Here is a 26,218-nt window from a genome sequence, read left to right on the forward strand (position 1 = left end):
GAGCCCGACCAGATAAGGCCTTTCAGAAGGGGGATGTAGCTGCTTCTTTTGGCTCGACCCAAAGATAGCTAGAGGAAGTGCTAGAGTGGATTAAATTCCTTGGGCAAAGCTTCCAGAAAATACAGCATAAAATTAAACCTTCAGAGGACACCTGGGTGGCTGTTAAGTGACTGCCTTTGGCTCAGGTCATGATACCGGAGTCCTGGGATCAGGTCCTGCATCGGGCTCCCGGCTTAGCAGGGAGCCTGCTTCTCCCTCTGACCCTCTCCCCTCTCATGCTGTTTCTCACTCTCTCTCTCAAATAAATAAATAAATAATCTTCAAAAAATTAAACCTTCGGAGAAAGGAAGCTGTTGGAAGCGAAACTAGACAACATAGATATGAATGCAGTGTTTGCCAGACACAGCAAGGACAACCTATGAAGCCTTCTTCACAAAAGGGTGGAAACGTGTAAGACTAACAGAGCTGTGTAATTGCTTAGAGGGTCTCAGGTGAGGACAGTGAAGGGGCACTGGACTAGGAATGAGAATAAATTTTAGATCTCACTCTACCACATTCAGAATAGAAGAATGGTTAGAACCGCCTGAGTCACGTAGGTCTAAATTCAAATCCCAGTACCTTCCCTTACTTCCTAGGACTTTGGACAAGTTTTAGCCTCTCTAAACTAGTTCCTCACCTATTACAGGGAGATAAGAATGCCTACTCCTTAGAGTCTGAGGATTAAATGAACTAAAATACATAAAGCAATCAGCACATCTAGCACATGGTAATACTCAAAGTATAGACAACACCAGCTACGTATCCTTGTGCAAACCAGGGCCTCATTCTATAAAGGGAGTTATAACAGAGAAAAGCACTCTGACACCTTAAAGTGCCAGGTGTGATGAAGGGAGGCTGGGTTCACTTGCTGCCCACATCCAATGTTACCAGTTGTTTCCTTTACAACCAGCAGGTTACCATCCACAACATGGTATTACTTAGGAGACTTTGAGAAATGTTACTTTGATATCACTAAATTAACAGATTGACATCTATGCAACCACAAAGAATTTATTGAACATTTTCATTCATGTGATTTCATTAAAGGAAGGCTTTTTCCTGCTTATATTAGTTACCATCACTTTTGCCCCTATCACAATCTCATGGTACAGTCCTTGCATGTAGCAGGAACTCAATAAATGTCTGCTAAATTGACTGTGGAGCACCAGACGACCTAAAACTTGAACTTTATAAGTACTTACTTCATTTTTTTTCTTTTAAGATTTTATTTATTTATTCATGAAAGACAGAGAGAGAGAGGCAGAGAGAGAAGCAGCAGGGAGCCCGACGCGGGACTCGATCCCCGGACCCTGGGATCATGACCTGAGCCACCTTACTTCATCCTGGAAAGGACTGAGCTATTATGAATAATGAATTCAAGTGACTGTTAGAAGCACTCTACCGACAAGCTGGATGTCAAAAGCACTTCCCAAAGGAAAGGATGTCAGGTTTGTCTCCACTGTAAAACCCCATTTTTAAATGAAGGTACTATTTAAAATGGTCTTCCAAAGGACTAAGCAGAGGTTCTAAAAAGATCTGACAGGGGCACCTGGGTGGTTCAGTCATTAAGCGTCTGCCTTCGGCTCAGGTCATGATCCCAGGGTCCTGGGATCGAGCCCATCAGGCTCCCTGTTCCGCGGGAAGCCTGCTTCTCCCTCTCCCACTACCCCTGCTTGTGTTCCCTCTCTTGCTGTGTCTCTGTCAAATAAATAAAATCTTTAAAAAGTAAAAATATCTGACAATGTGAAGCAGCTTGGGCTCTAAAGTCAGTTGAATTGGTGTTTACTGACCACCTGCCTTTTGCAAGGCACCCAGCTGGGCAGTATAGGAAAAGATGCTCATGTATACTAATTATACCATGTAGTACTAGGTACTACATCAGAGAACAGCTCATAACAAGATCCAATCCAGAGCTGAAGTGTAGTGTCAGTATGGCGTGATGAGATGGGAAGGACTGAGAAAGGAAAAGGGCAGTACTGAATGAAAAAGTCGAGTCCAGATCTTTCTGGAAGAGGTTTGACTTGAGCTAGCCTTGAAATAGCAAATACGATTTGAATAGGGGGAAATTTTCGTGCATGTAGTGTGACAACTTCTACATGACTAAAACAGAGATTCTATATAAGAAATAAGCCTTTAAAAGTAGGGTGGCATAAGTTTATAGCAAGCTTTGGATGCTAGAATGAAAAGTTTTAGCCTCTTCTGTTTAAACTATTTGCTTTTCAAAAGAAATAGACAGTTAGCTTTTACTGGATAAAACTCACAGTCTGCCCTGGGTTGTGGTTAAACTGTGTGGATGCTGGTATTCCAATAGACTGTAAGCATCATGCCTGATTCAACCCTTATCTTTTATTGGAGCATAACGTGCCTACATAGTAAGTACTTGATAAATGTCTGCTGAATGACCAAATGACTCCCAGGATGAATTAGTCAGCTCAAAGTCCAAACATGGTGGGGGGCCCTCCGGCTGGTAAGCCACCTAGGCTTTCATCAAAGAGATACATCTGGAAGTTTTACATTAGAATAATAATCCCACACGCCCGATTTCTGTGGAATGGGTGAGCCCCATTTCTAGCGCCTCTCCCCACCACAATCACAGCAGTCAGATAAAGTTGGAGTTTATTAGGGAAATATGAGAGGCAAATACACCCCAAGTGACAAAAAGAAAATTCTGAAAATGTCCCTTCAAGCGAAGTGGGGGCCTGGCCTTGACTTCCCCAAAAGGACAAGAAACTGGTGGGTTAGGAACAACATTCTCTGGTGGCCACCTTGCCAGGGCGTAAGTGTTTCAGCCAGGACTGCCTCCCATCCCCCACCAAAGGTGGAAAGGAGACACAAGACTGTTTATAGAATCAATGCAGAGGCAATGAGAACTGTAAGGAAAGTCAGAGAGAGAGAGAGAGAGAGAAAGAAAGGTGGGGAGGACCTTGACAAAGAGTCCCAGGCATTTGGCTCGGAGCGCCTCAAATACACTGACGAACAGTTCTACAAAATGTTACTTAAAAAGACAAAATGCCTAATGTTGGTTCCAAGAGCTCTCCTGGACGTCTTCCCACATGCCACATCACACACTGATGTACACGGCAGAGCCCAAAGGCCACGTTTTTGAAAAAAGAAAAACAAGAATAAGCCCTGTTGCTCTTTAAGGACAGAGGAAGGAGCTGAGGCTGCTGGGGACTTTCCCACGTTGGCCTGTATTCCGTAAAGCAACTTCCCAGCAGCAGCATGGTGTAGTTCTAGGTGAGGGTCTCACCTTTTGTCACCTGTCAAAGGAAACTGACAATTAGATAAATTCAAAAGTATTAAAAAAATCTTTTTATAGATCCTAGGTAGTAGGGAGTGGTACAAAAGACAATAGCTCTGGAGCCCCAGAAACCTGGTTCAAATCCAGGGAAGTTCATTAACTTCTAAGCCTGTTACTGCTTCCAGGTTTGTTTCAGCAACAAGTGGAAATGCTTATTCTCTCTGCACAGCCCTTGCCTAGCCTCAGTACCTTCCCTGACATACTCACCCGTGCTTCAATGTACTCTATTCTCCGTTCGAGGGCTGTCAATTTCTCGTTCAGTGTTGCAAGTCTTGAACGACAAGACATATCTGGTAAAAGGAGACTGATGTTCAGGATTAATGTCATTCCAAATACAAACACACACACACAGCCCTTCCCTGATGAAGAGGAATGATACATCATGCAGAGCACAAGTGGGAGCAGGTGAGCAAAGCAAGGGAATGGGGAAGAGGTGAGAATTATATTAGGAGCACATATGCTTAGAATGGATCTGCTGAACTTCCTATCAACGGTGGTAGGCAGAGAATAATGACCCCCAAAGACGTCCATGCCCTAAATCCCTGAAGCTGTAAGTATGTATCCTACATGACAAAAGGGATTTTGCAGATGTGATTCAGGTTAAGGACCTTGAGATCCTGGATTATCTAATCACAAATCCATAACTGTAGGGAGAGATAGACCAAGGAAAGGTAGAGGAAGAAGAAGAGATTCAAAGTGTGTGAGGGGAACTCAACCTGCTATGGCTGGCTTTGAAGATGGAGGAAGGAGGCCATGAGCCAAAAGATGCCAGAGACACTGAGAAGCTGGAAATAGCTCTCAGCTGACAGCCAGCAAGGAAACAGATTTGTCCTACAGCCACAAGAAACTGAATTCTGCCACCAACCCAATGAGCAAGGAAACAGATCCTCTCCTAGAGTCTCCAGAAAGGAAGGTAGCCCTGCTGACACCTTGATTTTAGCCCAGTGAAGTGATGTTGGACTTCCAAACTATACAACTATAAAATAATAAACTTATGTGACAAAAGCGGCTACATTTATGGTAATTTGTTATGGCAGCCAAAGAAAACTAACACACCAAAACTCTACAAACGGCTATTTGCTCATAGACAAACCAAGAGTTTCAAGAGAGGGGAAGTGACAAGAGGAAGAAAATAATCTCAACAGGGAAGAAAAACAGAGGCCATGAAAGCAGGAGGGGAGGGAAGGCGTCCCTGTTTCTGAGCTCACAGAAGCCTCATCACTGCTTTTGTTCTAGGAAGGTACTTCATGTGTCGTCAATATCTGCGCAGGCATGCCAGCATGAGAGAAAACTTGGGAGAACATCAAATACCCTGTGGAGCCCACATTCCATCTGTGGAAAACAGCAAAGTTTCTTTTCTTCCTTTTCCAACCTTCTTTCACCATTCATCCAAAATGAAACCCAGATTTCCCCCAAAATACCTTTTCCTCTGCAAACTACTCTAAGAGAAACCACTTGACTACTCTTTCCCTAACCATTCTGAACAGGAGAAAAATGTTTCTGGGCATGCTCATGATTTCCTATTACTTCCTTCAACACCGTTGTTCGGTCATCCTCAATAACCTTCACTTTTTAAGTCTAAAATATCCTTTCTCCGAGACACTCTCCCACGCACAATGATTTAACACTTAGCTCACAATTTCCTTTTCATCTCTTCCCTGTTATGCAAAAGCATGTCCACATCCATTTTGACAAATCCTCTTGCCTCAACTTTCACTTCTCCACATCTGCATCTTATTCATCTTGCCTTTCTAAACATTCTCCTTCAAGGCTCAGTTCAAATTGGACCTCTGAGAGGTCTCTGCCAGAGCCATATAATTCTGCTCTACATTTATGGTTGAATTTCTAGTTTATAAATTACTTATGTGCTTGGTCTTAGGTTATCATTTCTCCCTCTGGATACAGATTTAACAAACAAGAATGTTCACCACTATTACTTAGGAATGGTTTCATAAAGTATGGTGTATTTATGAAAGACTATTAAAATGGCCATTAGAAATTACAAGTTTGCAGGGCGCCTGGGTGGCTCAGTTGCTAAGCGTCTGCCTTCGGCTCGGGTCATGATCACAGGGTCCTGGGATCGAGCCCCACATCGAGCCCCATATCGGGCTCCCTGCTCCATGGGAAGCCTGCTTCTCCCTCTCCCACTCCCCCTGCTTGTGTTCCCTCTCACACTGTGTCTCTGTCAAATAAATAAATAAAATCTTCAAAAAGAAAAAAAAACAAAACAAAAAATAAGGCATCTTTTTAACTCATTAAAAAAACAAAATTACAAGTTTGAATATTTAACATAGGAAATGTTCCTGCTACCTAGACAAATGTATTTATGTACTTGTAACTTATCATTTTTTTTACATGTTTGTTACCCCACTAGAATGAGTTAATCAAAGCCCACTTCACTGGGCTAAAATCAACTAATCAAATACTGCCTCTTATTAATTTTTATAACAAGTATCTTGTCTGGCATAGAGATGTTTTTGAGAAAGAAATTATGGATTCTGGTATGTTAGTGAAACAAAAAATTGGCTCTAGTGTGACTCCGCTAATTCTACAAGGGGAAGCCAAGGCTCATCTTGGATAACTGATGGGACAAAACAATAGCACAGCTGGGTTCGGAGCCCAGTTCCCTTCTGCTCAGGATGGTACTCTCCCACCACACACCCTGCTACCACCTTTATGAACCTCTGGAGTTGTAGTCTATTCCCCACAGGTCTTAAAATCTGCTTATAGCTCATCTCTTCCACTTTCTGTTTCCTTTTTTTCTTTTTGCCATACTAGATCCTTTCCCACCCATCCATCTTCACTGCTACTCTTATTTTTTAAAAATAGCTTTACTGATATATTCATTTATATACCATGAAGTTCACTTACTTGAAGTATACAATTCAATGGTGTTTAGAATAGAGTTGTGCAACCATCAACATAATCTAATTTTAGAACATCTTCATAATCCCTACATGAAACCTTGTACCAATTAGCAGTCATTCCCCATTCAGCCTCATCCCAACCCCTGGCAACCATTAATCTATCTCTGTGGATTTACCTATTCTAGACATTCCTCATTTTTCTTTTAAATCGTGTTGTTTATCTCCTAGTGCTGCTTCTTCTAATTCCTAGATCTAGCTTGAGTAGAAGGAACTCAGTACCCTCTTTTTCCTAGATACACTTGCACCACTGCCAGGACTGCCCAACAGGACCACGTCTCTTTCGATCTGGTTTTTAGAAGCTCAAAGGCATATCACGTATGCTATTTAGTAAGAGCGTGAATGTTAACACTAACAACCTGTCATTTCCCATAAAAAGAGACATGCCAAAATTATCTGCAGGGGTGGAGTGGTGAGAGGGAGGGTTCCTTCCTGGATGGCTGTTCTGTTCTAGCTCTGTCACTCTGGTAATGAATCAGAATCTAAGAACAACAGTACATTACTGGCCTAAATGGATAAGCACTGTTGAGAAATATAAGATGTTGAACTCCAGAAACTTTGATCATTATTTCAGATCCCAAGAAATACATACTGATTCAAGCAAAACACTGGGAAAGCATTCAGCAGCTGAACAAATCTGAGACCAGAGTGCATTTAAGAGTATATTATCACCAGACTTTTTTTTTTTTTTTAAATTTTACTTATTTATTTGAGAGAGAGAGTGCGAGCATGAGCAGGGGCCGGAAAGGAGAAGCAGACTCCCCGCTGAGCAGGAAGCCCAAAGTGGGGCTCCATCCCGGAATCCCGGGGATCATGACCAGAGCCGAAGGCAGACACTTAACCGACTGAGCCACCCAGGTGCCCCTATCACCAGACTTTAATGAAGATACTGATCGTCCTTGTCAGGGTGCTGGATGATGTGTATCCATTACCACTCCTGACAAATGCCACTTATCAGCTCCTCTGAACCCTTTAATGCACATAACCTTAGCCTACAAAAATCAACACTGTCATTCTCTTGAATTGTTGCCATTAAGGCTTACTTCTCTAACAGAATTCTAAATTTCTCAGGAGTGGCTACCATGTCCATTTATTCTTATTTATTCCTTTCTCAGAGGATGTGACACATAGCTGGGATCATGACAGACATGCTATACTTGTTGGCTAAGTATAAAAACTGACATTTAAAAATAACCACATTTATTATTTTTGTTACACTTTTCTGCACATATTAGTTTTAGAATCAGATAAAATGGTATAAAAATTAAAAGCTATTATATGTGACAATCTGTTTTTAGAAACTTCACCAATTCACGGTACAGAACAGGTCTAGTGTTAGGATGTTATCACTGCCTTATGATTTGTGGGGCCTCAGGTTCAGGTGGCCCATGAATATAATCACTCTCACCAGTTGGAAGGAATCTCAGGGTAAAAGCTGTTCAGAAAGTCACTAGCTATCTTGAAAAAACAGTTCCCTCTCCAAAGCACATGGCCTACACAGACTCTGTGCTCAGGGTAAGGACTGTAGGAATGCTGCCATTTTCTTTTCTTTTTTTTTTAAAGATTTTAATTTATTTATTTGACAGAGAGACAGCCAGAGAGGGAACACAAGCAGGGGGAGTGGGAGAGGGAGAAGCAGGCTTCCTGCAGGACAGGGAGCCCAATGCGGGCTCGATCCTGGAACCCCGGGATCATGACCTGAGCCGAAGGCAGATGCTTAACTGACTGAGCCACCCGGGAGCCCTCAGGAGCTCTTTGAAAATGGCAGCAATCCTTGGGGCCATCCTTCTGGCTCTGTAAGACTGGAATTCTGTGTGACTATTTCCTCAGTCTAGGACATGTTGAAAATCTCAAAAAGAAAAGTCTTTATTCTCTATTTGATCATAAAATGTGACTCACACGTTTGGTAAAATTTCAGTGCCGGTATTTCCTTGCTTATAAAACAAGAGAAGAGACATTTCTCCTCTGCAAATCCTAAGCTCAAACTCCAATTTTTGGTCAGTTCCAAGACTCACCTGCCATAAATCTAGTGGCTGTAATATGCCAAGATTTATGTCAAAGATAAATGTATGTGAATTAAAAGTTTCTTAATACAGGGGCGCCCGGGTGGTGCAAATCCTGATTTTTGGCTCAGGTCATGATCTCAGGGTCATGAGGCAGAGCCCCACATAGGGCTCTGCACTCAGCAGAGTCTGCTTCAGACTATCTCTCCCTCTCCCTCTGCTCTGCCCCCACTCAGTCTTGCTCATTCTCTCTCAAATAAATAAACCTTAAAAAAAAAGTTTATTAATACAATTCAGTGCTCAGAAATGAAGTTATTACATTACCCAGATCCAAATGTGGGGGATTGAGATGCCAGATCACTTTTAAATTTTGAAAAACAGCCCCAGCTTAACTTATTTTATTTTATTAAGATTTATTCACTTATTTGAGATACAGAGAGCACGCAGGAGTGGGAGGGGCAGAGGGAGAGAGAATCGCAAGCAGACTCGGCACTGAGCAGGAGCCCAAATCAGGGCTCCATCTCACAACATTGAGATCACTACCAGAGCCGGAGCCAAAACCAAGAGTCAGAAGCTTAACCGAATGACCCACCCAGGTGCCCCTTAACTTGTTATTTTAGATGCTTTACTGATTTAACTGATGTTCTTAATACTTTACTTGGCTAGTCTGTGTGTATGTATATCAGATCCTACCAGAAAGGTGAAGTCTTTTAATTCTGCTTTTTAAGGTTAAAACTCTCCATGTTGGTGATTTTTCCAACTACTTTCCACTGCCTCACCTGACTAAGCCAAATCTCAAAGCTGTGATCTTCTCATCATTCTTCCTTCCCCTAGTATGCAGTATTTTGGTTTCTCTTCTCTGGCCCTTCTTCTGAAGGAATGTTATGAGTAAAGAATGCTGTGAACAACCTCCAATAATAGTTCAGCTCTCCAGAAAAGTAGGAGAAACCAATTATGAGAACATCAAAAAAGTTTGCACAGAACTTAGGAAAAGAAAAACTCTCTGAGGAAACCCAGACTATCTGAATAGCAGGGTAAATAGGGTCAGTATTTCCTAATGTTTTCAGTTCACTGAAATCAATTAATCTAGCCTCTGAACTTGAGGCTCCTGTCTCCAAATCCATCTCTTTTTCACTAAACCATACTCCTTCACTCAGAGTCAAACTATTTCAAGATACTATGAGATCTATGTTGACTACCATTCCCTATTACAACCTCTATACCAAGTTATGTGTGTGAATACGTATCAATGACATACATATTTATACTATTCTCTCATTAATACTACCCTCACCCTCATTCCCTGGTAAGAAAATCCATCATACTAAGATTATAGTCTTATACACTTTATAAGGAAATAGATTAATACAAAACCAATGTTCTGAAACTGTCATTATTTCATCTTCAAGATAGAAATTCCTTGAAAGCAGGAAATGATTCCTATTCTGTATCCTCCAGAGTGCCTGAGAGCCTTGTACTGAGATCTGGTCTCTCTTGCTGATGCTTTCTAAGAAAATTCATGTTCTGTTACCTTACTCCTCGGGATGCATCAGTCCTCCAGCTGGAAAATAATTCATTTTAAATCTTTTTTTAATACATCAGTTTCCCCTACTTAATCTTAATTGCTTGTTGCTGAATTAGTGGAACAAGAGGCACACTAGTTGGAAAAAGATCACTAGATGTCATCCTTACACCTTGTGATTGCTTAAGTAAGTCTATCCAGTGCCCAGTTCTGTTAAAGAAACACTTGGAGAACATGGGATGGGAGTCTTTGTTAAGGCTTGCTGTCCAGAAGGATACGGAACAAAGCAGAAAGAATTGAAGACTGTTACAAGCCTAGGAAAGATTTTGCTAGAAGCAGAAGTAACACGTACTGTCGAATAGATACCAGCAATACAGGGCTCTCCATGTCCTTACATAAATCTGGACCTTACCTCTGACCTCATCTCCTACCACTCTCAGGGCAGCAAAAACGGGAGACAGGAATGGGCGACTAAAAGGTATGACGCTAAAGAGATCCTGAAAATGATGAGGAACCGTCAAGAAACTTACACAAGGCAGCTACACGGTTGTGGTTGCATTCTGAAAGGCGCACTCTGAGTGCAAAGTGGGAACTGGAAGGGAAGCCGGTCACAAAGGAAGCAGGGAGGCTACCGAAGAGAAGAAAAGACTGTGGATGGAGCTGCCTGAAGAGTCTGGGAAAAGGAAGGACCTGTTAATGGATCTGCGGTGATGGCAATGAAGCCGATGAGCTCAGCCTGGCGCAGGAGAACGCCACAGGGACTGACCAGTGGAGTCTGAGGGTCAGGGCGAGACGGGAAGGTGGGGTCCGGAGGACGCGAAAACCAGCTAGGGCCGAGGGCTCCCGGAGAAAGCCCTTTCAAAGCTTCTCAGCGCCCTCGCCAAACTGCCTGAGTGGCCTCCTACCCACCCCCACCTCCCCCTGCTCGCCCGCTGACCAAACGAGTTGAGAAAGTCCGCGATTTTCTTGATGCTGCTGGTGATGACTTCTATGTATTCCCGGTTCGCCCAGTCCTGGTGAATCTCCCGCTGCACCGGATCCTCTTGACCCGCCATTGCTGCCACCTGACGGGGAGCCACCGCGCAGGCGCCCCGACCCTCCAGCCGGCCAGTGCGCCTGCGCCGCCAGCCCACACCCATGCCTTGGCACCCACGAATCCATGGGCACTGTGATGCGCCTGCGCGATGTCAAGTCCCTTCGCTCTGCTCCCACGCCCCTGAAAAAAGTCGCAAAAACCCCGACGGTGAAAATGGAGTGCGCATGCGCCGAAGCACTCCTGCCCACCACATAGCCCATCGCAGGCGGTTTTGGTCGTTAGGGGGCGCTTGACCACGAGACGCTCGCTGCGTCTGCTGCTCCAAACTAAGGTTGTGGTCTGTGTCAGCAATTAGTTGGGCGTAGCCAATTAAGCCACATTAAATACAACTCATTTTGAAAATGGCTTTCAACAGCACAACATGATTCCCCACCTTGCAGTCATCAAATAAAACGTTAGTATTATTATTTTAAAGATTTTATTTATTTGACAGAGAGAGAGACAGCGAGAGAGGGAACACAGGCAGGGGGTAGTGGGAGAGGGAGAGGCAGGCTTCCAGCCAAGCAGAGAGCCTTATGCGGGGCTCGATCCCAGGATCCTGGGATCATGACCCGAGCCGAAGGCACTTAACGACTGAACCACCCGGGCACCCCTATTATTATTATTTTTTTTTAACAATAATACCCAGTGATGGAGAGGCTGAGAGAAAATTGATAGGCCCCTAAATAGCTGGTCACACTGTAAACTGGCACAACTCCTTTAGGAAAGTTGTAAGTTGATAGCAAGAACTGTCAAAAAATTCAAACTTCTTTGACCTAATCATTTCATTGAGAAAATCGTTGAAAAAGAAAAAAAAAGACACTTTAAGCACAAAGGTGCTCTTTGTAACATTATCTATTTTAAAAACCAAAACAACTATATCTCCATAGTTGGGGATGGCTAAACAATGGTACAGCCTCCTACAGCAATATCATGCAGTTATTTAAATAGTAATTATGAACACTATGGCAACATACATGATAAACTGAAGGGGAAAACAAAATACAAAATTTTCTTTAATTGCAGGCCATGAAAATTATGTCTGCTTGAGGACAAAAAAGATATATGAAAGATGCCAATGTCTGGTTTGTTAAGGTAGTGGAATTATGGACAATTTTATTTTTGTTTAAGAGAATTTTTACAATCTGCTTTGTGCAATACATGCCTTTTATTAAAAAAAAAAACGTTCAACAGATTGCTTCTAGCAGTAGCTGGGAAGAAATCTTTACTAACAGTCCTTTACTCTGGTATGAGATTTTACAAGCTATAAAGCTGCTTTCATAGCTATTACCTCACTGAACCCTCACAAACCCTGTGAAAGGAAATCAAGAAGAGGCTTCTCATTTTACAGATGAGAAAACTGAAGTTCAAGGTCACACAGTCAATTAAGTGGTGGACCTTCACCAGTTGATTCCAGACTCCAATATCTTTTTACTGTACCAATCTAAAAACAGGCTAAGGCCTCTGAACTCTCCTATGTATTCATAGAAATGGTTACTAAAATAATAAATATCAACCCTAAATATCAAACCCCAGGTATCCAGAGAACTAACTGCCATTCAAGATCCTGCTTCCTAAGTGATGCTGTTGTAGTATCTTGCTCACACGTCACAGAGAAATCAGATACATCTACTTTTCCTTTAAAGGCAGGGCATCTCAGTTTCAAATCACAAATCTATCAGTGAGGAGTCACTTCACCCCTCTGAACCTTTTTTCTTCATGTGTAATACAGGAACAACAACATGGATGGATTAGGATTGTTGGAATTCTGTGAGAAAGAATAAATAGAACACTAAGCACAGTGCCTCACTCTTCACAAAGCAGGCACTCATGATCAGTTTACATTTTTTTATGCAGAAAGCAGAAAATTAAGTACACATATCTATCCAACATTTTGTTTTTTATGATTAATGGCCTTCCATGAGATAAGTCAGGCTCAGCTCTTCTCCTTTTGCTGGACTTCCTATACACCTGTTCTAGGATCTCCCCTGTAATTCCAAACAAGTCAAGGATATGGTGCTGTCCTTGAGTGAAGAATATTCCTCTGGACTTCTGGCACTTTTTCCTACATGCCTCAGGGAGCTTGCTGTCAGGCAGTCCTTCAGTATGGGTTTGTCAGCGTGGTAGTTCTTCACTGCAGAAACTGTTTACAATGGGTACAGAGGCAAGCCCTTTGGGAACGCTGCTGGTGCAACAAGGAGAGCTTCTGGGTGGTAGATTGCCTCAGCATAAAAGAACAAGTTCCCTGACTTTAGGTCTGTCATGTGCTTCACAGAACTTGAGGAATCTTGTCAATGACTCCACATGTAATAATCAATGTGGAACAAATTCTTGAAGAAATGTGTCAATTGCATTAAGCATGGTCATGTGAATCTTTTTTGCAATCATGTGCACTTAGACCATCATTTACGTAGCTAAGGATATAGCATGTGCACCATGGCAATGTTGTTAGCTGCTTTGAAAAGAACTGAATCATCTTTTGGCAGAGCAAATGTGGCTAGTGTCATGATAATCCCTGAGGACAGTGCACACAGAATGTTGAAAGCTGCATGATACAGACAAAGTTGATGTTGTAGGTCATCAGTAACAGGTAGTACAGGAGATTCTGGTTTTCCATATCTGTGTGGTAGCCATGGAACTAGAGTATCAGAGCCAGAGGTAATAGCAAATGGTACCTCCAAAAATAGATCCCTGAGAGCTGGCCGACTGCACAGAGGACTGTGGTACAGATTGTCATAACAGCATGAAGCCCTCTCTATACAACAACTTTTAATTATACAATTTTGCTTTTGGGACTTTCATTAAAAAAACCCCAACTGTGCAATAAAAACTGTTTTGTTTGCTTTTTAAATAAGTGTCCCTTTTATTTGAGATGAAAATAAAAATAAACTTACTGGAAAACAAAGTTTTGCAATTCAAATCATTTGTGTCTTCCAAGACTCATCACTCTGCCCCCTCTCCATTTTCTGACTTCACTTCCAAACTCTCCACTTCTCCTTCCACAGGGTGCAACACACACACACACACACACACACACACACACACACACCATCTGACAATTCTCGACAAGTCCCTCAAAACCATCTGGTCTTCCAAATCAGGATCTTTAGCCTGAGTCAGCCCCCACCGCCCCCACCTCTCCCGTTCAGCTTCACCCAACAAACCAGACAAAAGGTGATAGCTCTTATGCGTGCTGTGCTCTACAGTTGGCAAAGTGCAAGGACAATTTCTGGGTGTACAAGGTAAGGGCAGGTGGGGCCATTAGTTAATTCTTGCCACAAATACTTCACACTGCCGGGCTGCGGGATAGCCAGGCAGAGGGTAGATACAGTGAGTCAGTTGGGTAGACCTCTCTTCCCCCAGCCTGCCAAGGAAATTGTTTGCAGTGACGCTTACGAAGTTCTCAAAACACTCTCACTATGGTGAAACGGTCAGTTTTTCAGCTTTGTTAGAAGAGGACAGCATTGTCTTTTTTGAAGTTTAATAGGCAGAAAAAAATTTTTGGTCAGTTAGTCAAGGGAAGACATGTGCCTTTCTTCTTGCTCTTGAGAAGCGAGCATTTTTAAGTTGTCTCCTTGCGCTGGGATCATTCCAATGCAGCAATAAAAGCTTTGAGCCTAAATACCCACTGAGTACAGTTTAGAGTCAAGACTAACTAAACACTAACTACAAGCTCGGGGACTTTCCTGTAGGTTCCTCACTACACCCTTCGAAGTGGGCGTGTCCGCCCGCCCTGACTAGCTCAAAACACACAGGTGTGGCGGGGTAGGGAGGAGGAGGCGGCGGAACGGAGAGGACCGGATTCGAACCCCACACTCCTGAAGGCGGAGTCCTGGACTGGGCGTTCCAAGGAGGTGGGGGTGGGGAATCCGGCCCTGAAGCCTGCCAGCCGGGCGCCTCGAGCCCCCACCTCCGCGGCGGCTCGGGCTCCCGCGGCGGCCCTGGGTCACAAAGGCGGTTGCCAGGCGCCGGTGGAGAAAAGATACGGCCCGGAAACAGCAGCCGCCACTCTGGAGCTTGCGGCCCGCGGAGTTCAGCAGGTGAGCCCCCGGCCCGGATGGTGGGACCGGGCCCGGGCTCCCACCGCCACCTCCGCCTCGGCCAGAGCCGTCTGGCCCCCACCCCCGGTTAGGGACCCCCGTGGGACAAGCCCCTTCTTCTCGCTGGGAGGGAGAGCCCACTCCGGGCAGCTCCAGCCTCTCTGGATCAGGATCGCAATTCACAATTTACGAGGACCTCAGCTGCATTTGGACGCTTACTTCCCTTTTCCCAGGTGGGAAATCGAGGGACTCGGTTCCTTGGAACGGGAGTGTGAGAGGGAAGACTTTTTGGCCAGGAGTACGAGGTGTTCCTTATCTGGGAGCTATTAAAGCAGCTTGAACAGACTTCCAAGGTTCAAACCCCCTTGGAGTGGATGACAGTGATTTCTGGGTGGTGGGAGTGGAGGGGTGAATCGTCTTGATTTAAAACTTGGTGGAAGTGGCTTAAAGATCTGGGATCAGAAGCCCTCTCTCATCCCCACGTTGGTTCTGTCCAGTACTTAAGGCGGGACATTTGATAAAAAGCCTTTTACGTCTGGCCCCATTTGCTCTTAGGAGGGGAGCCAGGAAAAAAATCCTGGGATTAAATAATCTTTTTGGTCATATACTGAGGAGTTAACACCCTCCACACCCCACCTTGCCATCGTGCTGTACCAGAGCAGCCCTGATCTTGGATGTATTCTCTCAGGGTGATGATATCAAGCATCAGAAGACTTTCATAGGCTGTTTGTAATAGATAACCAACCCCTCAGTGTCAATTTTTCATCCTAAAGCAGTCCAGATATTTGAACACAGTATGTGAAGGAGTGTACAAAGATAAGGAGAGACATAACAGTTGAAGGAAAACAACAAATCTCCTTTACGCTGACCACAGTCAGGGACAGGTCTTCTGGTCTGAAATGTCATCAACTCTTTTAAAAATGAACTTTACTGTCTTACAAACTATGGTGGAGGAGTCAACTTTTCACAGCATTTCCTGGGCAATTACTGGATGGGATGGGATCAGATCTACTGCTGTTACCTTTTGTGGGAGAAGAGAGAAGGGGCAGAGAAATATACTTGGCTGGAAAGAAAAGGGAACTGCTAATGCTATGCCCCTTACCATAATAGGTAGGTGCTCAAGAAATGTTAGCTTCTTCTGAATTCAGTAAAACCTTTTATATATTGGCAATTTTAAAGTAGAATGATGGAAAATCCAAATTCTACTTAAATATTTAGTTAGCAACATCTTCCCAGCCCTTTGCTTTTTCTTCAAAGGGGCGGGGGCGGGGGGGGGAAGAATCAAGATCTTAACCACTAGGTCTCCCATAACAAACCAAAAACAAAACAAAACACACATAGAAGAATTACCTTTAACCATTTTTAAGACTGTCCTTTGGAAACTTTTTTTCTTTCTAGCCTGGTGTAATTCTTCTGAGGTGGTACATAAGTAGCTCAGGGCTCTGAGAGAGCTGTTTCCCGTCAGAAAACAGGTTTTTAGGGCCAAGAGGAGATTGTCTCCATAATTAATACTGAAAACCTTAAGTTCCTTAAAAGGGATGGCATAAGAAGTTCTCAGACTGTGAGTACATCAGAATCCCCTGGAGGGTTTGTTTAAATGCAGATTGCAAGCCCTACCCCCAGTTTCTGATTCTGTAGGTGTGAGGTAGGGCCCAATGTGCATTTCTACATTTCCAGATGATGCTGAAGCTGCTAGTGCCAGGATCACACTTTGAGAACCACTGGTATAAAGTACCGGGAATTAGAGTCACAAATATTTAGTAAGACATGGCTTTTCTGAGCTTCCAACCATAAATAATGTCTCATCATGAAGTGCCAGCAGCCTCTGTCACCTCAGAGGTGTAGATTCTGTCTTTAGCAGTACACAATACAGTATATGTCCTAATAGTGAACTGGGATACTCCACTTTGGACAAATCCATTTCCTCACCTGTAAAATAGATTAAAACCTACCTTCAGAGGCTTGTGATAAGATTTAATAAAGTTTTAGTACACATAGCAGTTGCCAGATTCAATACTTGTTACCATCCACTACTGCCCTTTATAGAATTACTAGTATCCTTAACATCTATTGGAATCTGTTAATGAGAACTACAGAGTAAGTTAAAGCCAATAATGAAACAAATAAATGTGAATTTAAACGGCCGTGCCCTCCCCCAAACCATGCTAGGGAAATTCCATGTTCTGATTCCTCTTCTTTAGGACTGTCAATGGCAGGATACCAGCTCTGGTCACCATGGACCCCACTGGACGAGAGCTTCCAATGGCTGCGGCACACAACACCTACACCTTCTTCAAAGCATCCCTTTAGGGCTTCCCCCTGCTTCCCACATACCCCTTCTGACCTTGAAGTGCAGCTGTGCTTTCAAGAGGTCACTCTAGTCCTAGATAGCCCATTTCTGGAGCCTGGGGTGAGTCCCAAGTTACCCTGCCACACATCAGAGCTCCGAACCATGAACAACAAGAAAGGGCTGGTCAGGAAGCCCCAGCCTGTCCGCCTCAGTGGAGTGGATTCCGTGTTTGGCAGGGTCATCACAGCTCAGCCACCAAAATGGACTGGGACCTTCAGAGTTTCAGACAAATCAGCCTTTTGCAAAATCATCAGCCGGGAGAACCAGTGGCCCACTGGACTTAAGGAACCTCAGATTCAGATGACAGTGGCCATGTGCAAACAGATGCTGCGCTCTATCCTCTTACTGTATGCAACATACAAGAAGTGCACCTTTGCCTTGCAACACTCCAAGTAAAGGGTTCCCATCTGATTCCTATTCCTAATACCATGTCCTGTGCTATGTGCCTGAAGCTTACAGAAACCTGTCCATGTAAAAGAAACTGACATCATCTGAGCCATCTTGCTTTTCTGTCAAGCAGTGACAATTCAGGAACCCCTTTCCTCCTCCCCCCAACCAAAGGCCAGTGACAGAGCAAAGGAGAACATTTCCATTGTAAAGTTGAACATTTAAAAGAGAGTCAAACTAGTGTTGACATGTACATGTGAGAAAGAACCATTAAACCATATAAACCAATGAGCCTCGTGTGAACTCACTTAAACATCTAAGACCACAATGAGATGGGGAAACAAAGGGGTATCAAGGAAGGAGATTATGACTTTCCAAGTACATGAGGATGAAGGGGTCAAAAATCTATAGATGGGTCAAGGATTAAAAAAAATAATAAAAAACAAAACAAATAATCTCCCCCACCAAATCAACAACAAAAAAACCTTAACCAACCACATCCTAATACCAATGGAGAGGGCAAAAGTGGATAGTAATATTAGCAAATATTAAAGAATATTTGTAGCCTGGCAAGAAAGAACTTGGAAGCAGCAATGAAACTGGGCTTTCTGGCAGAACACATGAGAGCTCCCCATTTTAGCTGGTGTACTGTTAGTAATTCTGCAGAATTGTTATAATAAGTCTATAGGTATAACTCAGAATAATGTGAAATAAACATATATACAAAGTCAACATGAGTTTGATGGTGACTTTTCCCTTTTTATCTTATATCTACATGACCAAAAAATTTTTAAAAAGCAGCCAGAATTTTCCTTTTGGACTTTCTTTGGGCATTGACCAGAAATTCGTTACTCCTCAAAAAATATCACAAAGATCTTCTCATCTCAAATAAAGATGATCTTTAGGCTAGGAAACATGGTTTTAATTGGTAGAACTGATGTGTTGGCACCAGTTTCCATTATTTCTCTGCACAAACCCCAACTGAATTCCATGTAACCCTTGATTTAGGAAGGAAATTCAGAAAGAGGAATGAGGTAGTTGAGGCAGAACTTAAAACAATTTATTTGTAAAACTGGTACAATCCTAAATTTCTAAGTTTCAAAACTAGCTTTCAAAGCCCAGAATCGTTGACTATTCCACAGCAAAGCACTGCCATGTTTGCCCAGACTGGCAAGTAACGCTACAGTGGAATCCTGAGCCAGGGTCTTTGATGATGTTAGATGACCTGTGAAATTGACAATTAAGGTGATTCAGTAAAGCCCACCCTCCTAATGACAAAACAGGATGCTTCCGGTAAGGAAGGTTAAGACTGCAGATTCCAAACCCTGAACACAAAATGTGAAGAGGCTAGCAGAGATGGAGAAGGGGCATCCGTCTCTCTGTGGTCTAATCGGAGTTATCATCACTCTCATCACTATCTTGCTCCGTTTCTCCATCACTTACTTCAACTTCTTCACCATCCTAAGGGGCAAAGGATAATTAGATATTTTAGGTCATGTAGGTGACCCCATGAATTACAATACTGCTCCCATAGGATTTATAACTGTACTGTATCATTGTTAAAATCAGTGATAGGTGTTAAGCCATTCATTTGAAAAAGGAATTGAAGCTCCCCCATTTTTCTTGTATCATGAGCATGGAGGTAGGCCACCGTGATACTGACCTATGACATTCCACAACTGAACCAAATTCACATGACTTTTAAATAAGCCATGGTTTTCTACCTCTACTGCATGTGTGTGACACAGAATAAAGCAGGCACTCAATACAGAATGAAATGTTTACTAAATTAAGAATTCTGGTGTATCTCCAATAGCCAAACTGTGGAAAGAGCCAAGATGTCCATCAACAGATGAATGGATAAAGAAGATGTGGTATATATACACAATGGAATATTATGCAGCCATAAAAAGGAATGAGATCTTGCCATTTGCAACGACGTGGATGGAACTGGAGGGTGTTATGCTAAGTGAAATAAGTCAATCAGAGAAAGACATGTATCATGTGACCTCACTGATATGAGGAATTCTTAATCTCAGGAAACAAACTGAGTGTTGCTGGAGTGGTTGGGGGTGGGAGGGATGGGGTGGCTGGGTGATAGACAGTGGGTAGGGTATGTGCTATGGTGAGCGCTGTGAATTGTGCAAGACTGTTGAATCACAGATCTGTACTTCTGAAACAAATAATGCAACATCTGTTAAGAAAAAAGAAAAAGAAGAAGATAGCAGGAGGGGAAGAATGAAGGGGAGTAAGTCAGAGGGGGAGACGAATCATGAGAGACGATGGACTCTGAAAAACAAACAGGGTTCTAGAGGGGAGGAGGGTGGGGGGATGGGTTAGCCTGGTGATGGGTATTAAAGAGGGCACATTCTGCGTAGAGCACTGGGTGTTATGCACAAACGATGAATCATGGAACACTATATCAAAAACTAATGATGTAATGTATGGTGATTAATATATCAATAAAAAATGGAAAAAAAAACAAGTAAAAAAAAAGAATTCTAGTGTATCTCAACAGGAATTCAGCATAAAATTCTTTGGTCTGTAACTCTAATCTGGGAGGTTTGCTTAGGAGAAAGTACCAAAGTATCGTCTGCTTCAAAATTTTTTTATGAGAACAAGGTAGAGGTATACTATACAAATCATAAAAGTATTTTTCATGCTAAATGATCTTTCTGCATTAGCCTCAGATTGCATTATAGAGAGGCTTCACAGCAGGGGTTCTTAAATCTGAGCTTCTTGGTATCTAAAACCCACCTGAATTTTAACAAAATTTTATAAACATACACATTTTTCTTCAGCTTTCTTTAAAGTCCTAAAAGTGGCCCAGAAAAGAATAAGGACCCCTACTCTTACTATAGTCCTCAGTGATTGCAGCTTTTGATTCTGTGCTTTAGCTTTCATCTAATGCGTTCATATTTCTATTTTATATATTCAAACATATTTAAATGTTTTAACTCATTCTTCTCAGCACTCAGAGGACACTTGACCTTTTCTCCCCTCTAAAATGGTTTCAGATACAAATTTAATCCCAATAATGAAAAGGAATTTTTAACTCTATAACATATGCCACAACTTGATATACTCTTCTGGCCCCCACAGAACTCATATAAAAATAAAAACTTTTCTGGAGAGAATGGAGATGGGCATAGAAATCTTTGATTATAAACATAAGCAAGGAGGGGGTACCTAGCTGGCTCAGTTGGAAGAGCACGCAACTCTTGATCTTGGGGTCGTGAGTTCAAGCCCCAGATTGGATATAGAGATAACTAAAATAAAGAAACTTAAAAAAACAACAACCCATAAGCAATAAAAGTTCTATACTTTCTACTGACTCAGAATAATTAACAAAATACAACAATCAACTGCACACTTGGGCCTTATGCAGAGATACCTCCATTGCTTTGCTCTTGGAAACCTGGGATGCTGTATCATCCTCACTCTCCTCGGAGTTCTGGGACTTAATCTCTTCACCCTAAATGTGAATGTGCCAAGACAAACGGTGGGTTATAATTATCATATTTGGGGTTTCAAAGGGAGAAAAGCTGTTTAAAGGCAATAGAAAAGATAATATTCTAGGCATTCAAACATGGTCAGACACAGACATCAACCTGTGATCTAGTATCTAGAGAAGTGATAATCAATCCAAGGTTTCTGAGATATGTGTGGCTCTAATATAATATGTAGTTTTACAAAAAGCCCATTGCTGTATTCTAATATCATACTACATTTTACAAGGCCAGGATGTATCGGTAAATATTGTTCTGAAAATGTTGAATATTGTTCTGAAATTTCCCCAAGACCTTAAAGTGTATGACCACAGACATACCAACTACAAATGGCCATGTTGAGGCTGAAAGACTTTATACAAAGTGGTTTAAGAACATCAGCTTTGCATCCTTTCTCTTTGGACTCAAACCCTGGCACCTCTCACTTATTGCTGAATGACTTTAGGTAAGTTACTTAACCTCTCCAAGCTTCACTTTTCTCATGGAAACAATAGTATTGTTTTATTATAGTATTTTGTTTAATAGTATCATGGAAGTAATAGTACCTCATAGAGCAAATGTGAAGAAAGGAAACAAGGTCTCCGGGGTGCTATTCTTTTCATATATAAGATTATAAACCCCTGAGCTATTGTAAACATGAATGAGAAGGACTTGGATCCTATATGAAAATTGCTAAAACTCCAAAGCAGTAATATAAGCCATACAAGATTTCAGCCAGACAGTTCAAAGACCTTAGAAATGTTTATTTGTTAAAATTAGGCAGAGAACAATAAAAAATCTAAAAAAAAATTACAAGGCTAAAAAAAAAATTAGGCAGAGAATAATTTCAGGAATAAGACAGAGTGGTTTAGAAAAAGACCCAAAATAATTTAAAAAGTTTGTCCACATAAACGAATGTTATTATGAATCTACCCCCAGTAGTACTTACAGGAGCCCACTCTGGCTTAGGAGAGAGATTTTATTGATCTGGCTCTTCTATCTCTGCAGCCTTGTTGTTATCAGTGGTATGTTTTGGTGCCTTTGCTGGCTAGGATGAGGGGTGGAACCCATGACTAAGACCAGAAGCAATGTGTCCTAACTTTAAGAGGTAAATGGCCACAGCCTTAAGAGAAAGGCAGTCTTACAGAGAGAACAAGGCTTAGTTGACCTCCTTGACATACCTTCTAATGCTCTTACAAAGAGTGGGAGTAGATTATCTTGGGCTGGGCCCTAGGCTTACCTGCAAGTCCCGGTTTTTGAGGTTGCCCAGCCAGAAAGCCTCCCTGCAATTATTGAAGATAAGCATGGCTTTCACTCTGCAAACTAAAAGCTCCAGGGTCTTTTTGAGCAGAGGCACATGTTTGGTGAGTCTTGTGTCCTGGTGAATCTAAATGGAAACAAAAGCACCCAACTCATCTGGATTTATCATGCTTTCACATTCCTATACAGAAACTTTTGAATTTCTGACATCTTGAACACTGAATAAGAGAATTAAGTCCTCCCAGTATAGGTCAGAGACATGTTCCATTAAACAGTAATTTGGCAGAGTACTCTGAAGAGAATGGCAGCTCCCCTTCAAGGTAAAAGAGCCTAGAAGACATACCACCAACACCTTAGGTTCTTCTTCATAACCTCTTATTGACCAATTATCAATGAATTTACCTAAAATGTTCTTGAACATGTATTATACTGATATTAAACAACAGAGTATCCCTATTTAGCTAGGTGTCCCTGAAACTCCATTGTTCAACAAATTCTAAAAGTTAGAACTAGGGGGAGAAGTGAGTAATAGAAACTGGACTGAAAAAGAATTTGGTTTGCCCATGACTACAGAGTTCTATGGTTCTGTGTTTCTTCAGACAAAAAGTGACAATGGTTCAACTGTAGGCTTTAAGTGGAAAAATCCTCTAACAGTAAAATGTTCTCACAAGAGACAGATGTGTTCCTTGACAAGTAAATAGTACAGCTGAAAAGCTCTGAAGATGTCTGCTTTTAGAACCACCTCTTGTCTCTAGCAAAGAATCATCACTTACATAATATTCCTCCCACCCCGAGTACTTTATAGAAGCAACACATCCACCAACATTCTATATCTCTCACCAAAGAGAAGCTTCTACAGGAAATAGTGCTATGGAGTTTGAGTCAAACTTCAGGTGCAGAAACTGCCCTCCTCTACATGACTGCCCAATTTCAACTAGCAACTAAGGATCTGACCACTCTGAATTAAACTGCCTTTGGGCAGAGAGTCTCAAAAATAAAGACTCAAGAAGGGTAAAAAAGGAAGAAGGAACTGGAGACTGTGGATCTCCTAATCACACTGCAGATTAAGCCAACAGGCAGGCTGGTGCCATGACCTGCTTTCCTTCTTACCTTGGAATGCCCACATAGGTGATGAAGCAGCCTTGTATCCAGCTGGAAGGTTTCCAGTAAGCTCAGAACATCCTCCTACAACCAACAAAATCATAAATGTCGTATTAAATGTTCTCATTTCATTTTAGATGCAACCAAGGGCTCCAAAGAGGATAAACTCCACAGGTTCCAGCTGTGTATTAGCAATCATCTCAATTTGGCCCTCGAAAGTAGGGCTAACTAGCTATCCCCCCCTTTCTCTTTCTAGGTTATGAGGAACCAACCAAATACTGTGGGAGTGTCTTGCAAACTTGCTAAATATGTGTAAGAAATCATCACCTTTGTTACTATCCTTATTTCATTACTATAACCCTGGATCTCACTTGGCCAAAAAAACCTCTCAAGACTACCTATTACAGTGGCGCCTGGGTGGCTCAGTCGGCTAAGTGTCTGACTTTGGCTCAGGTCATGATCTCGGGGTCCTGGGATCAAGCCCCACATCAGGCTCCCTGCTCAGCGGGGAGTCTGCTTCTCCCTCTCCATCTCTCCCTGCCTCTCCCCCTGCTCGTGCTCTCTCCCTCTCTAATGAATAAGTAAAATCTTTAAAAAATAAAAATTAAAAAAAAAAAGTCTGTATGTTAAAAAAAAAAAAGACTACCCATTACAACAGCAAAGAGTTTATAACACAAATGAATTATTATTTTTATTCCTGAGGGTAGACTTTGACAAGCGCAAAGGAATAAGCAAATGACACACTGATATTGAGGTCCTGGGAGTGTAGCAACACAACAAAATCAAGCTAAAAGGAGCAACCACCCTCAGATCCGGCCTAGAAGTAGAAAGGTGGGTTAAATCAGAGTGGGTCTAAAGTTCAGCCTACTTTGGAATATTCGGTCCAATATGGGCATCTCTGGTGATAGCTGAAGTGGACCAAAGGAGCCAGAGTAGAACTGTGGCCCAGAACCTGGGCAAGGGGACCACCCCCACTCCCAGCCTAGGAGCCACCATGGATAGATCTTCTGAGCAATTGTACAGAACCCATCTTTCTTCTGTGTTCTCAGTTCTTACCCGGTGTTTTCTAAAACTGAAGTCTAGGAGCGGCATACACTGCTTCAGAAATGCTTCCACAAAGAGACGCCCATACTGTAGAAGAGAAGAGACACACTGGTGATGACCTCTACTGAGGTCTTTCACACGAAGAGCCCCTGACTGAGGTAGCATAGCAACACCCAGCCCAGGGGTTTTATTTTCTTATTTTTGTATATAAAAAAATAAACTGGGAAGAGTCCAAAAGTTAATTTGGAGAATGTAAGCTTAATGCAAAAACTAAATGGGCCTCTAACTAACCCTCAGAGTTAGGCAGACTTATCTATCCTATACACAGCCAATGGGCAGAGGCCATAGAAAACAGGTGGACCAGGCTGTCTGAGAACCACTTACTCCCAAAAGGAAAAAAACTGTGTAGAGCTGAGGAAGCACATAACTAACTGCCAAATTTACCAATCAGATAAACCACTCCCCCTTCTTACCCATCTTCTGCACTGGCACCAGGGTGGAGTAAAGAGGAAGAGAGGAACCAGGGGATAACAAGAATGGGGCACCATCCAAATGGAAGGAACCATAAGGAGTAGGAAGGACACATTCTCCTCATAACGTTTCCTAGCTCCTAACCCATCATCAATTCTAGGGCTAATCTGGGCTCTCCCCCAGGGAGAGAAGTTTGGGTTATCAGGATACCAGCTTCCACATTCATAAGGCCAGCCATGGGCTTTAAAAAGAGGAATCGGGGATGTGTGGGTGGCATAGTCGGTTAAGCGTCCAACTCTTGATTTCAGGTCAAGTCATGGTCTCAGGGTCATGAGATGGAGCCCTGCATCAGGCTCTGCACTCAGAGTGGAGTCCGCTTAAAGCTCTCTCCCTTTCCCTCTGCCCTTCTGCCCTGTGTGCATGTTGCTCCTTCTCTCTCAAATAAATAAATCTTTAAAAATAAATTAATTAAAATAAAATAAAAAGAGGAATCACCCACCACTCCTTCCTCCCTATTGCCTGGGAAGGAATGGCAAGGAGTGACTAGTGCTCCTGAAGTCAGCTGTCCTGAAGCCACTCCCCATAGTTCTCAGACTCAGGTCAAAAGTTTTCAAACTCATAGGAAAATCAGCTTCTCCAGTCATCCCACTACTGTGGGAAAACATATCCACTGTCTTTTCTAAACTACCACCTGTTAGCACAGATTCTGAAAAATCTGGCTTGTGGGCAAAGTTATTAAGCAACTCCTTTCAGCTGAGGCCATTTCTAGAAAGATCCACAGGAAGAATAAATACTAAAGAGGGCCAGGTCAAGGAGCACCTGGTGGCTCAGTTAAGCATCTGCCTTCGGCTCAGGTCATGATCCCAGGGTCCTGGGATCGAGCCCCGAATTGGGCTCCCTGCTCAGCAGGAAGCCTGCTTCTCCCTCTGCCACTCCCCCTGCTTGTATTCCCTCTCTCGCTGTGTCTCTCTCTGTCAAATAAATAAAATCTTAAAAAAAAAAAAAGAGGGCCAGGTCAATCTCTCACCTTCAAACATACATGCAGAACAGGACGACTATCAAACACCTGGAGATACAAAAGACAAGAAACCAAAGCTGAGGTCTGCTTGTTTGAGCACCCCCAGCCTCTTCCCCATTGTGCAAAGCACAGCTCTGGGTGTCATAGAGAATTCTAAAATGAAGAAGGCATGTCAACAATTAAATTAATTATGAA

General features: G+C 42.6%; 3 protein-coding genes across 6 annotated transcripts in view; 1 reads left to right on the plus strand and 2 right to left on the minus strand.

Moving 5' to 3' along the window:
- Window positions 1-2,638: 2,638 nt before the first annotated feature.
- Window positions 2,639-10,894, minus strand: BRK1 (BRICK1 subunit of SCAR/WAVE actin nucleating complex). Its single transcript, XM_028101807.2, has 3 exons — window positions 10,727-10,894; window positions 3,548-3,630; window positions 2,639-3,299 (listed from the first exon to the last, which is right to left on the minus strand). The coding sequence occupies exons 1-3, from the start codon at window positions 10,842-10,844 to the stop codon at window positions 3,273-3,275; spliced, it is 228 nt and encodes a 75-aa protein (XP_027957608.1). The 5' UTR covers window positions 10,845-10,894; the 3' UTR covers window positions 2,639-3,272.
- Window positions 10,895-14,639: 3,745 nt separating this feature from the next.
- On the plus strand, window positions 14,640-17,929 carry FANCD2OS (FANCD2 opposite strand). Of its 3 annotated transcripts, none has more exons than XM_028101657.2 (2): window positions 14,640-14,904; window positions 17,106-17,929. In XM_028101657.2, the coding sequence occupies exon 2, from the start codon at window positions 17,114-17,116 to the stop codon at window positions 17,648-17,650; it is 537 nt and encodes a 178-aa protein (XP_027957458.1). In that variant the 5' UTR covers window positions 14,640-14,904; window positions 17,106-17,113; the 3' UTR covers window positions 17,651-17,929. The 3 variants fall into 3 exon arrangements, with proteins under 3 accessions (XP_027957458.1, XP_027957457.1, XP_027957456.1); XM_028101656.2 differs by having other exon boundaries at window positions 14,814-15,137; XM_028101655.1 differs by lacking the exon at window positions 14,640-14,904 and adding an exon at window positions 15,145-16,014.
- Window positions 17,930-18,679: 750 nt separating this feature from the next.
- Window positions 18,680-26,218, minus strand: part of FANCD2 (FA complementation group D2) — a 55,496-nt gene continuing 47,957 nt past the window's right edge. For both annotated transcript variants that reach the window (XM_028101650.2, XM_028101651.1), the window contains exons 39-44: window positions 26,033-26,071; window positions 24,547-24,621; window positions 23,500-23,574; window positions 22,370-22,516; window positions 21,036-21,116; window positions 18,680-19,102 (exon numbers count right to left, since the gene is read on the minus strand). In XM_028101650.2, the coding sequence (XP_027957451.1) occupies window positions 19,028-19,102; window positions 21,036-21,116; window positions 22,370-22,516; window positions 23,500-23,574; window positions 24,547-24,621; window positions 26,033-26,071 (492 nt within the window). In that variant the 3' untranslated portion in view covers window positions 18,680-19,027. The remainder of the gene's footprint in view (window positions 19,103-21,035; window positions 21,117-22,369; window positions 22,517-23,499; window positions 23,575-24,546; window positions 24,622-26,032; window positions 26,072-26,218) is intronic.

This window comes from Eumetopias jubatus, unplaced genomic scaffold (assembly GCF_037043125.1).
Source record: "Eumetopias jubatus isolate StellerSeaLion01/CBP00866 unplaced genomic scaffold, mEumJub1_p1.0 scaffold_1, whole genome shotgun sequence".
NCBI classification, from domain to species: Eukaryota; Metazoa; Chordata; class Mammalia; order Carnivora; family Otariidae; genus Eumetopias; species Eumetopias jubatus.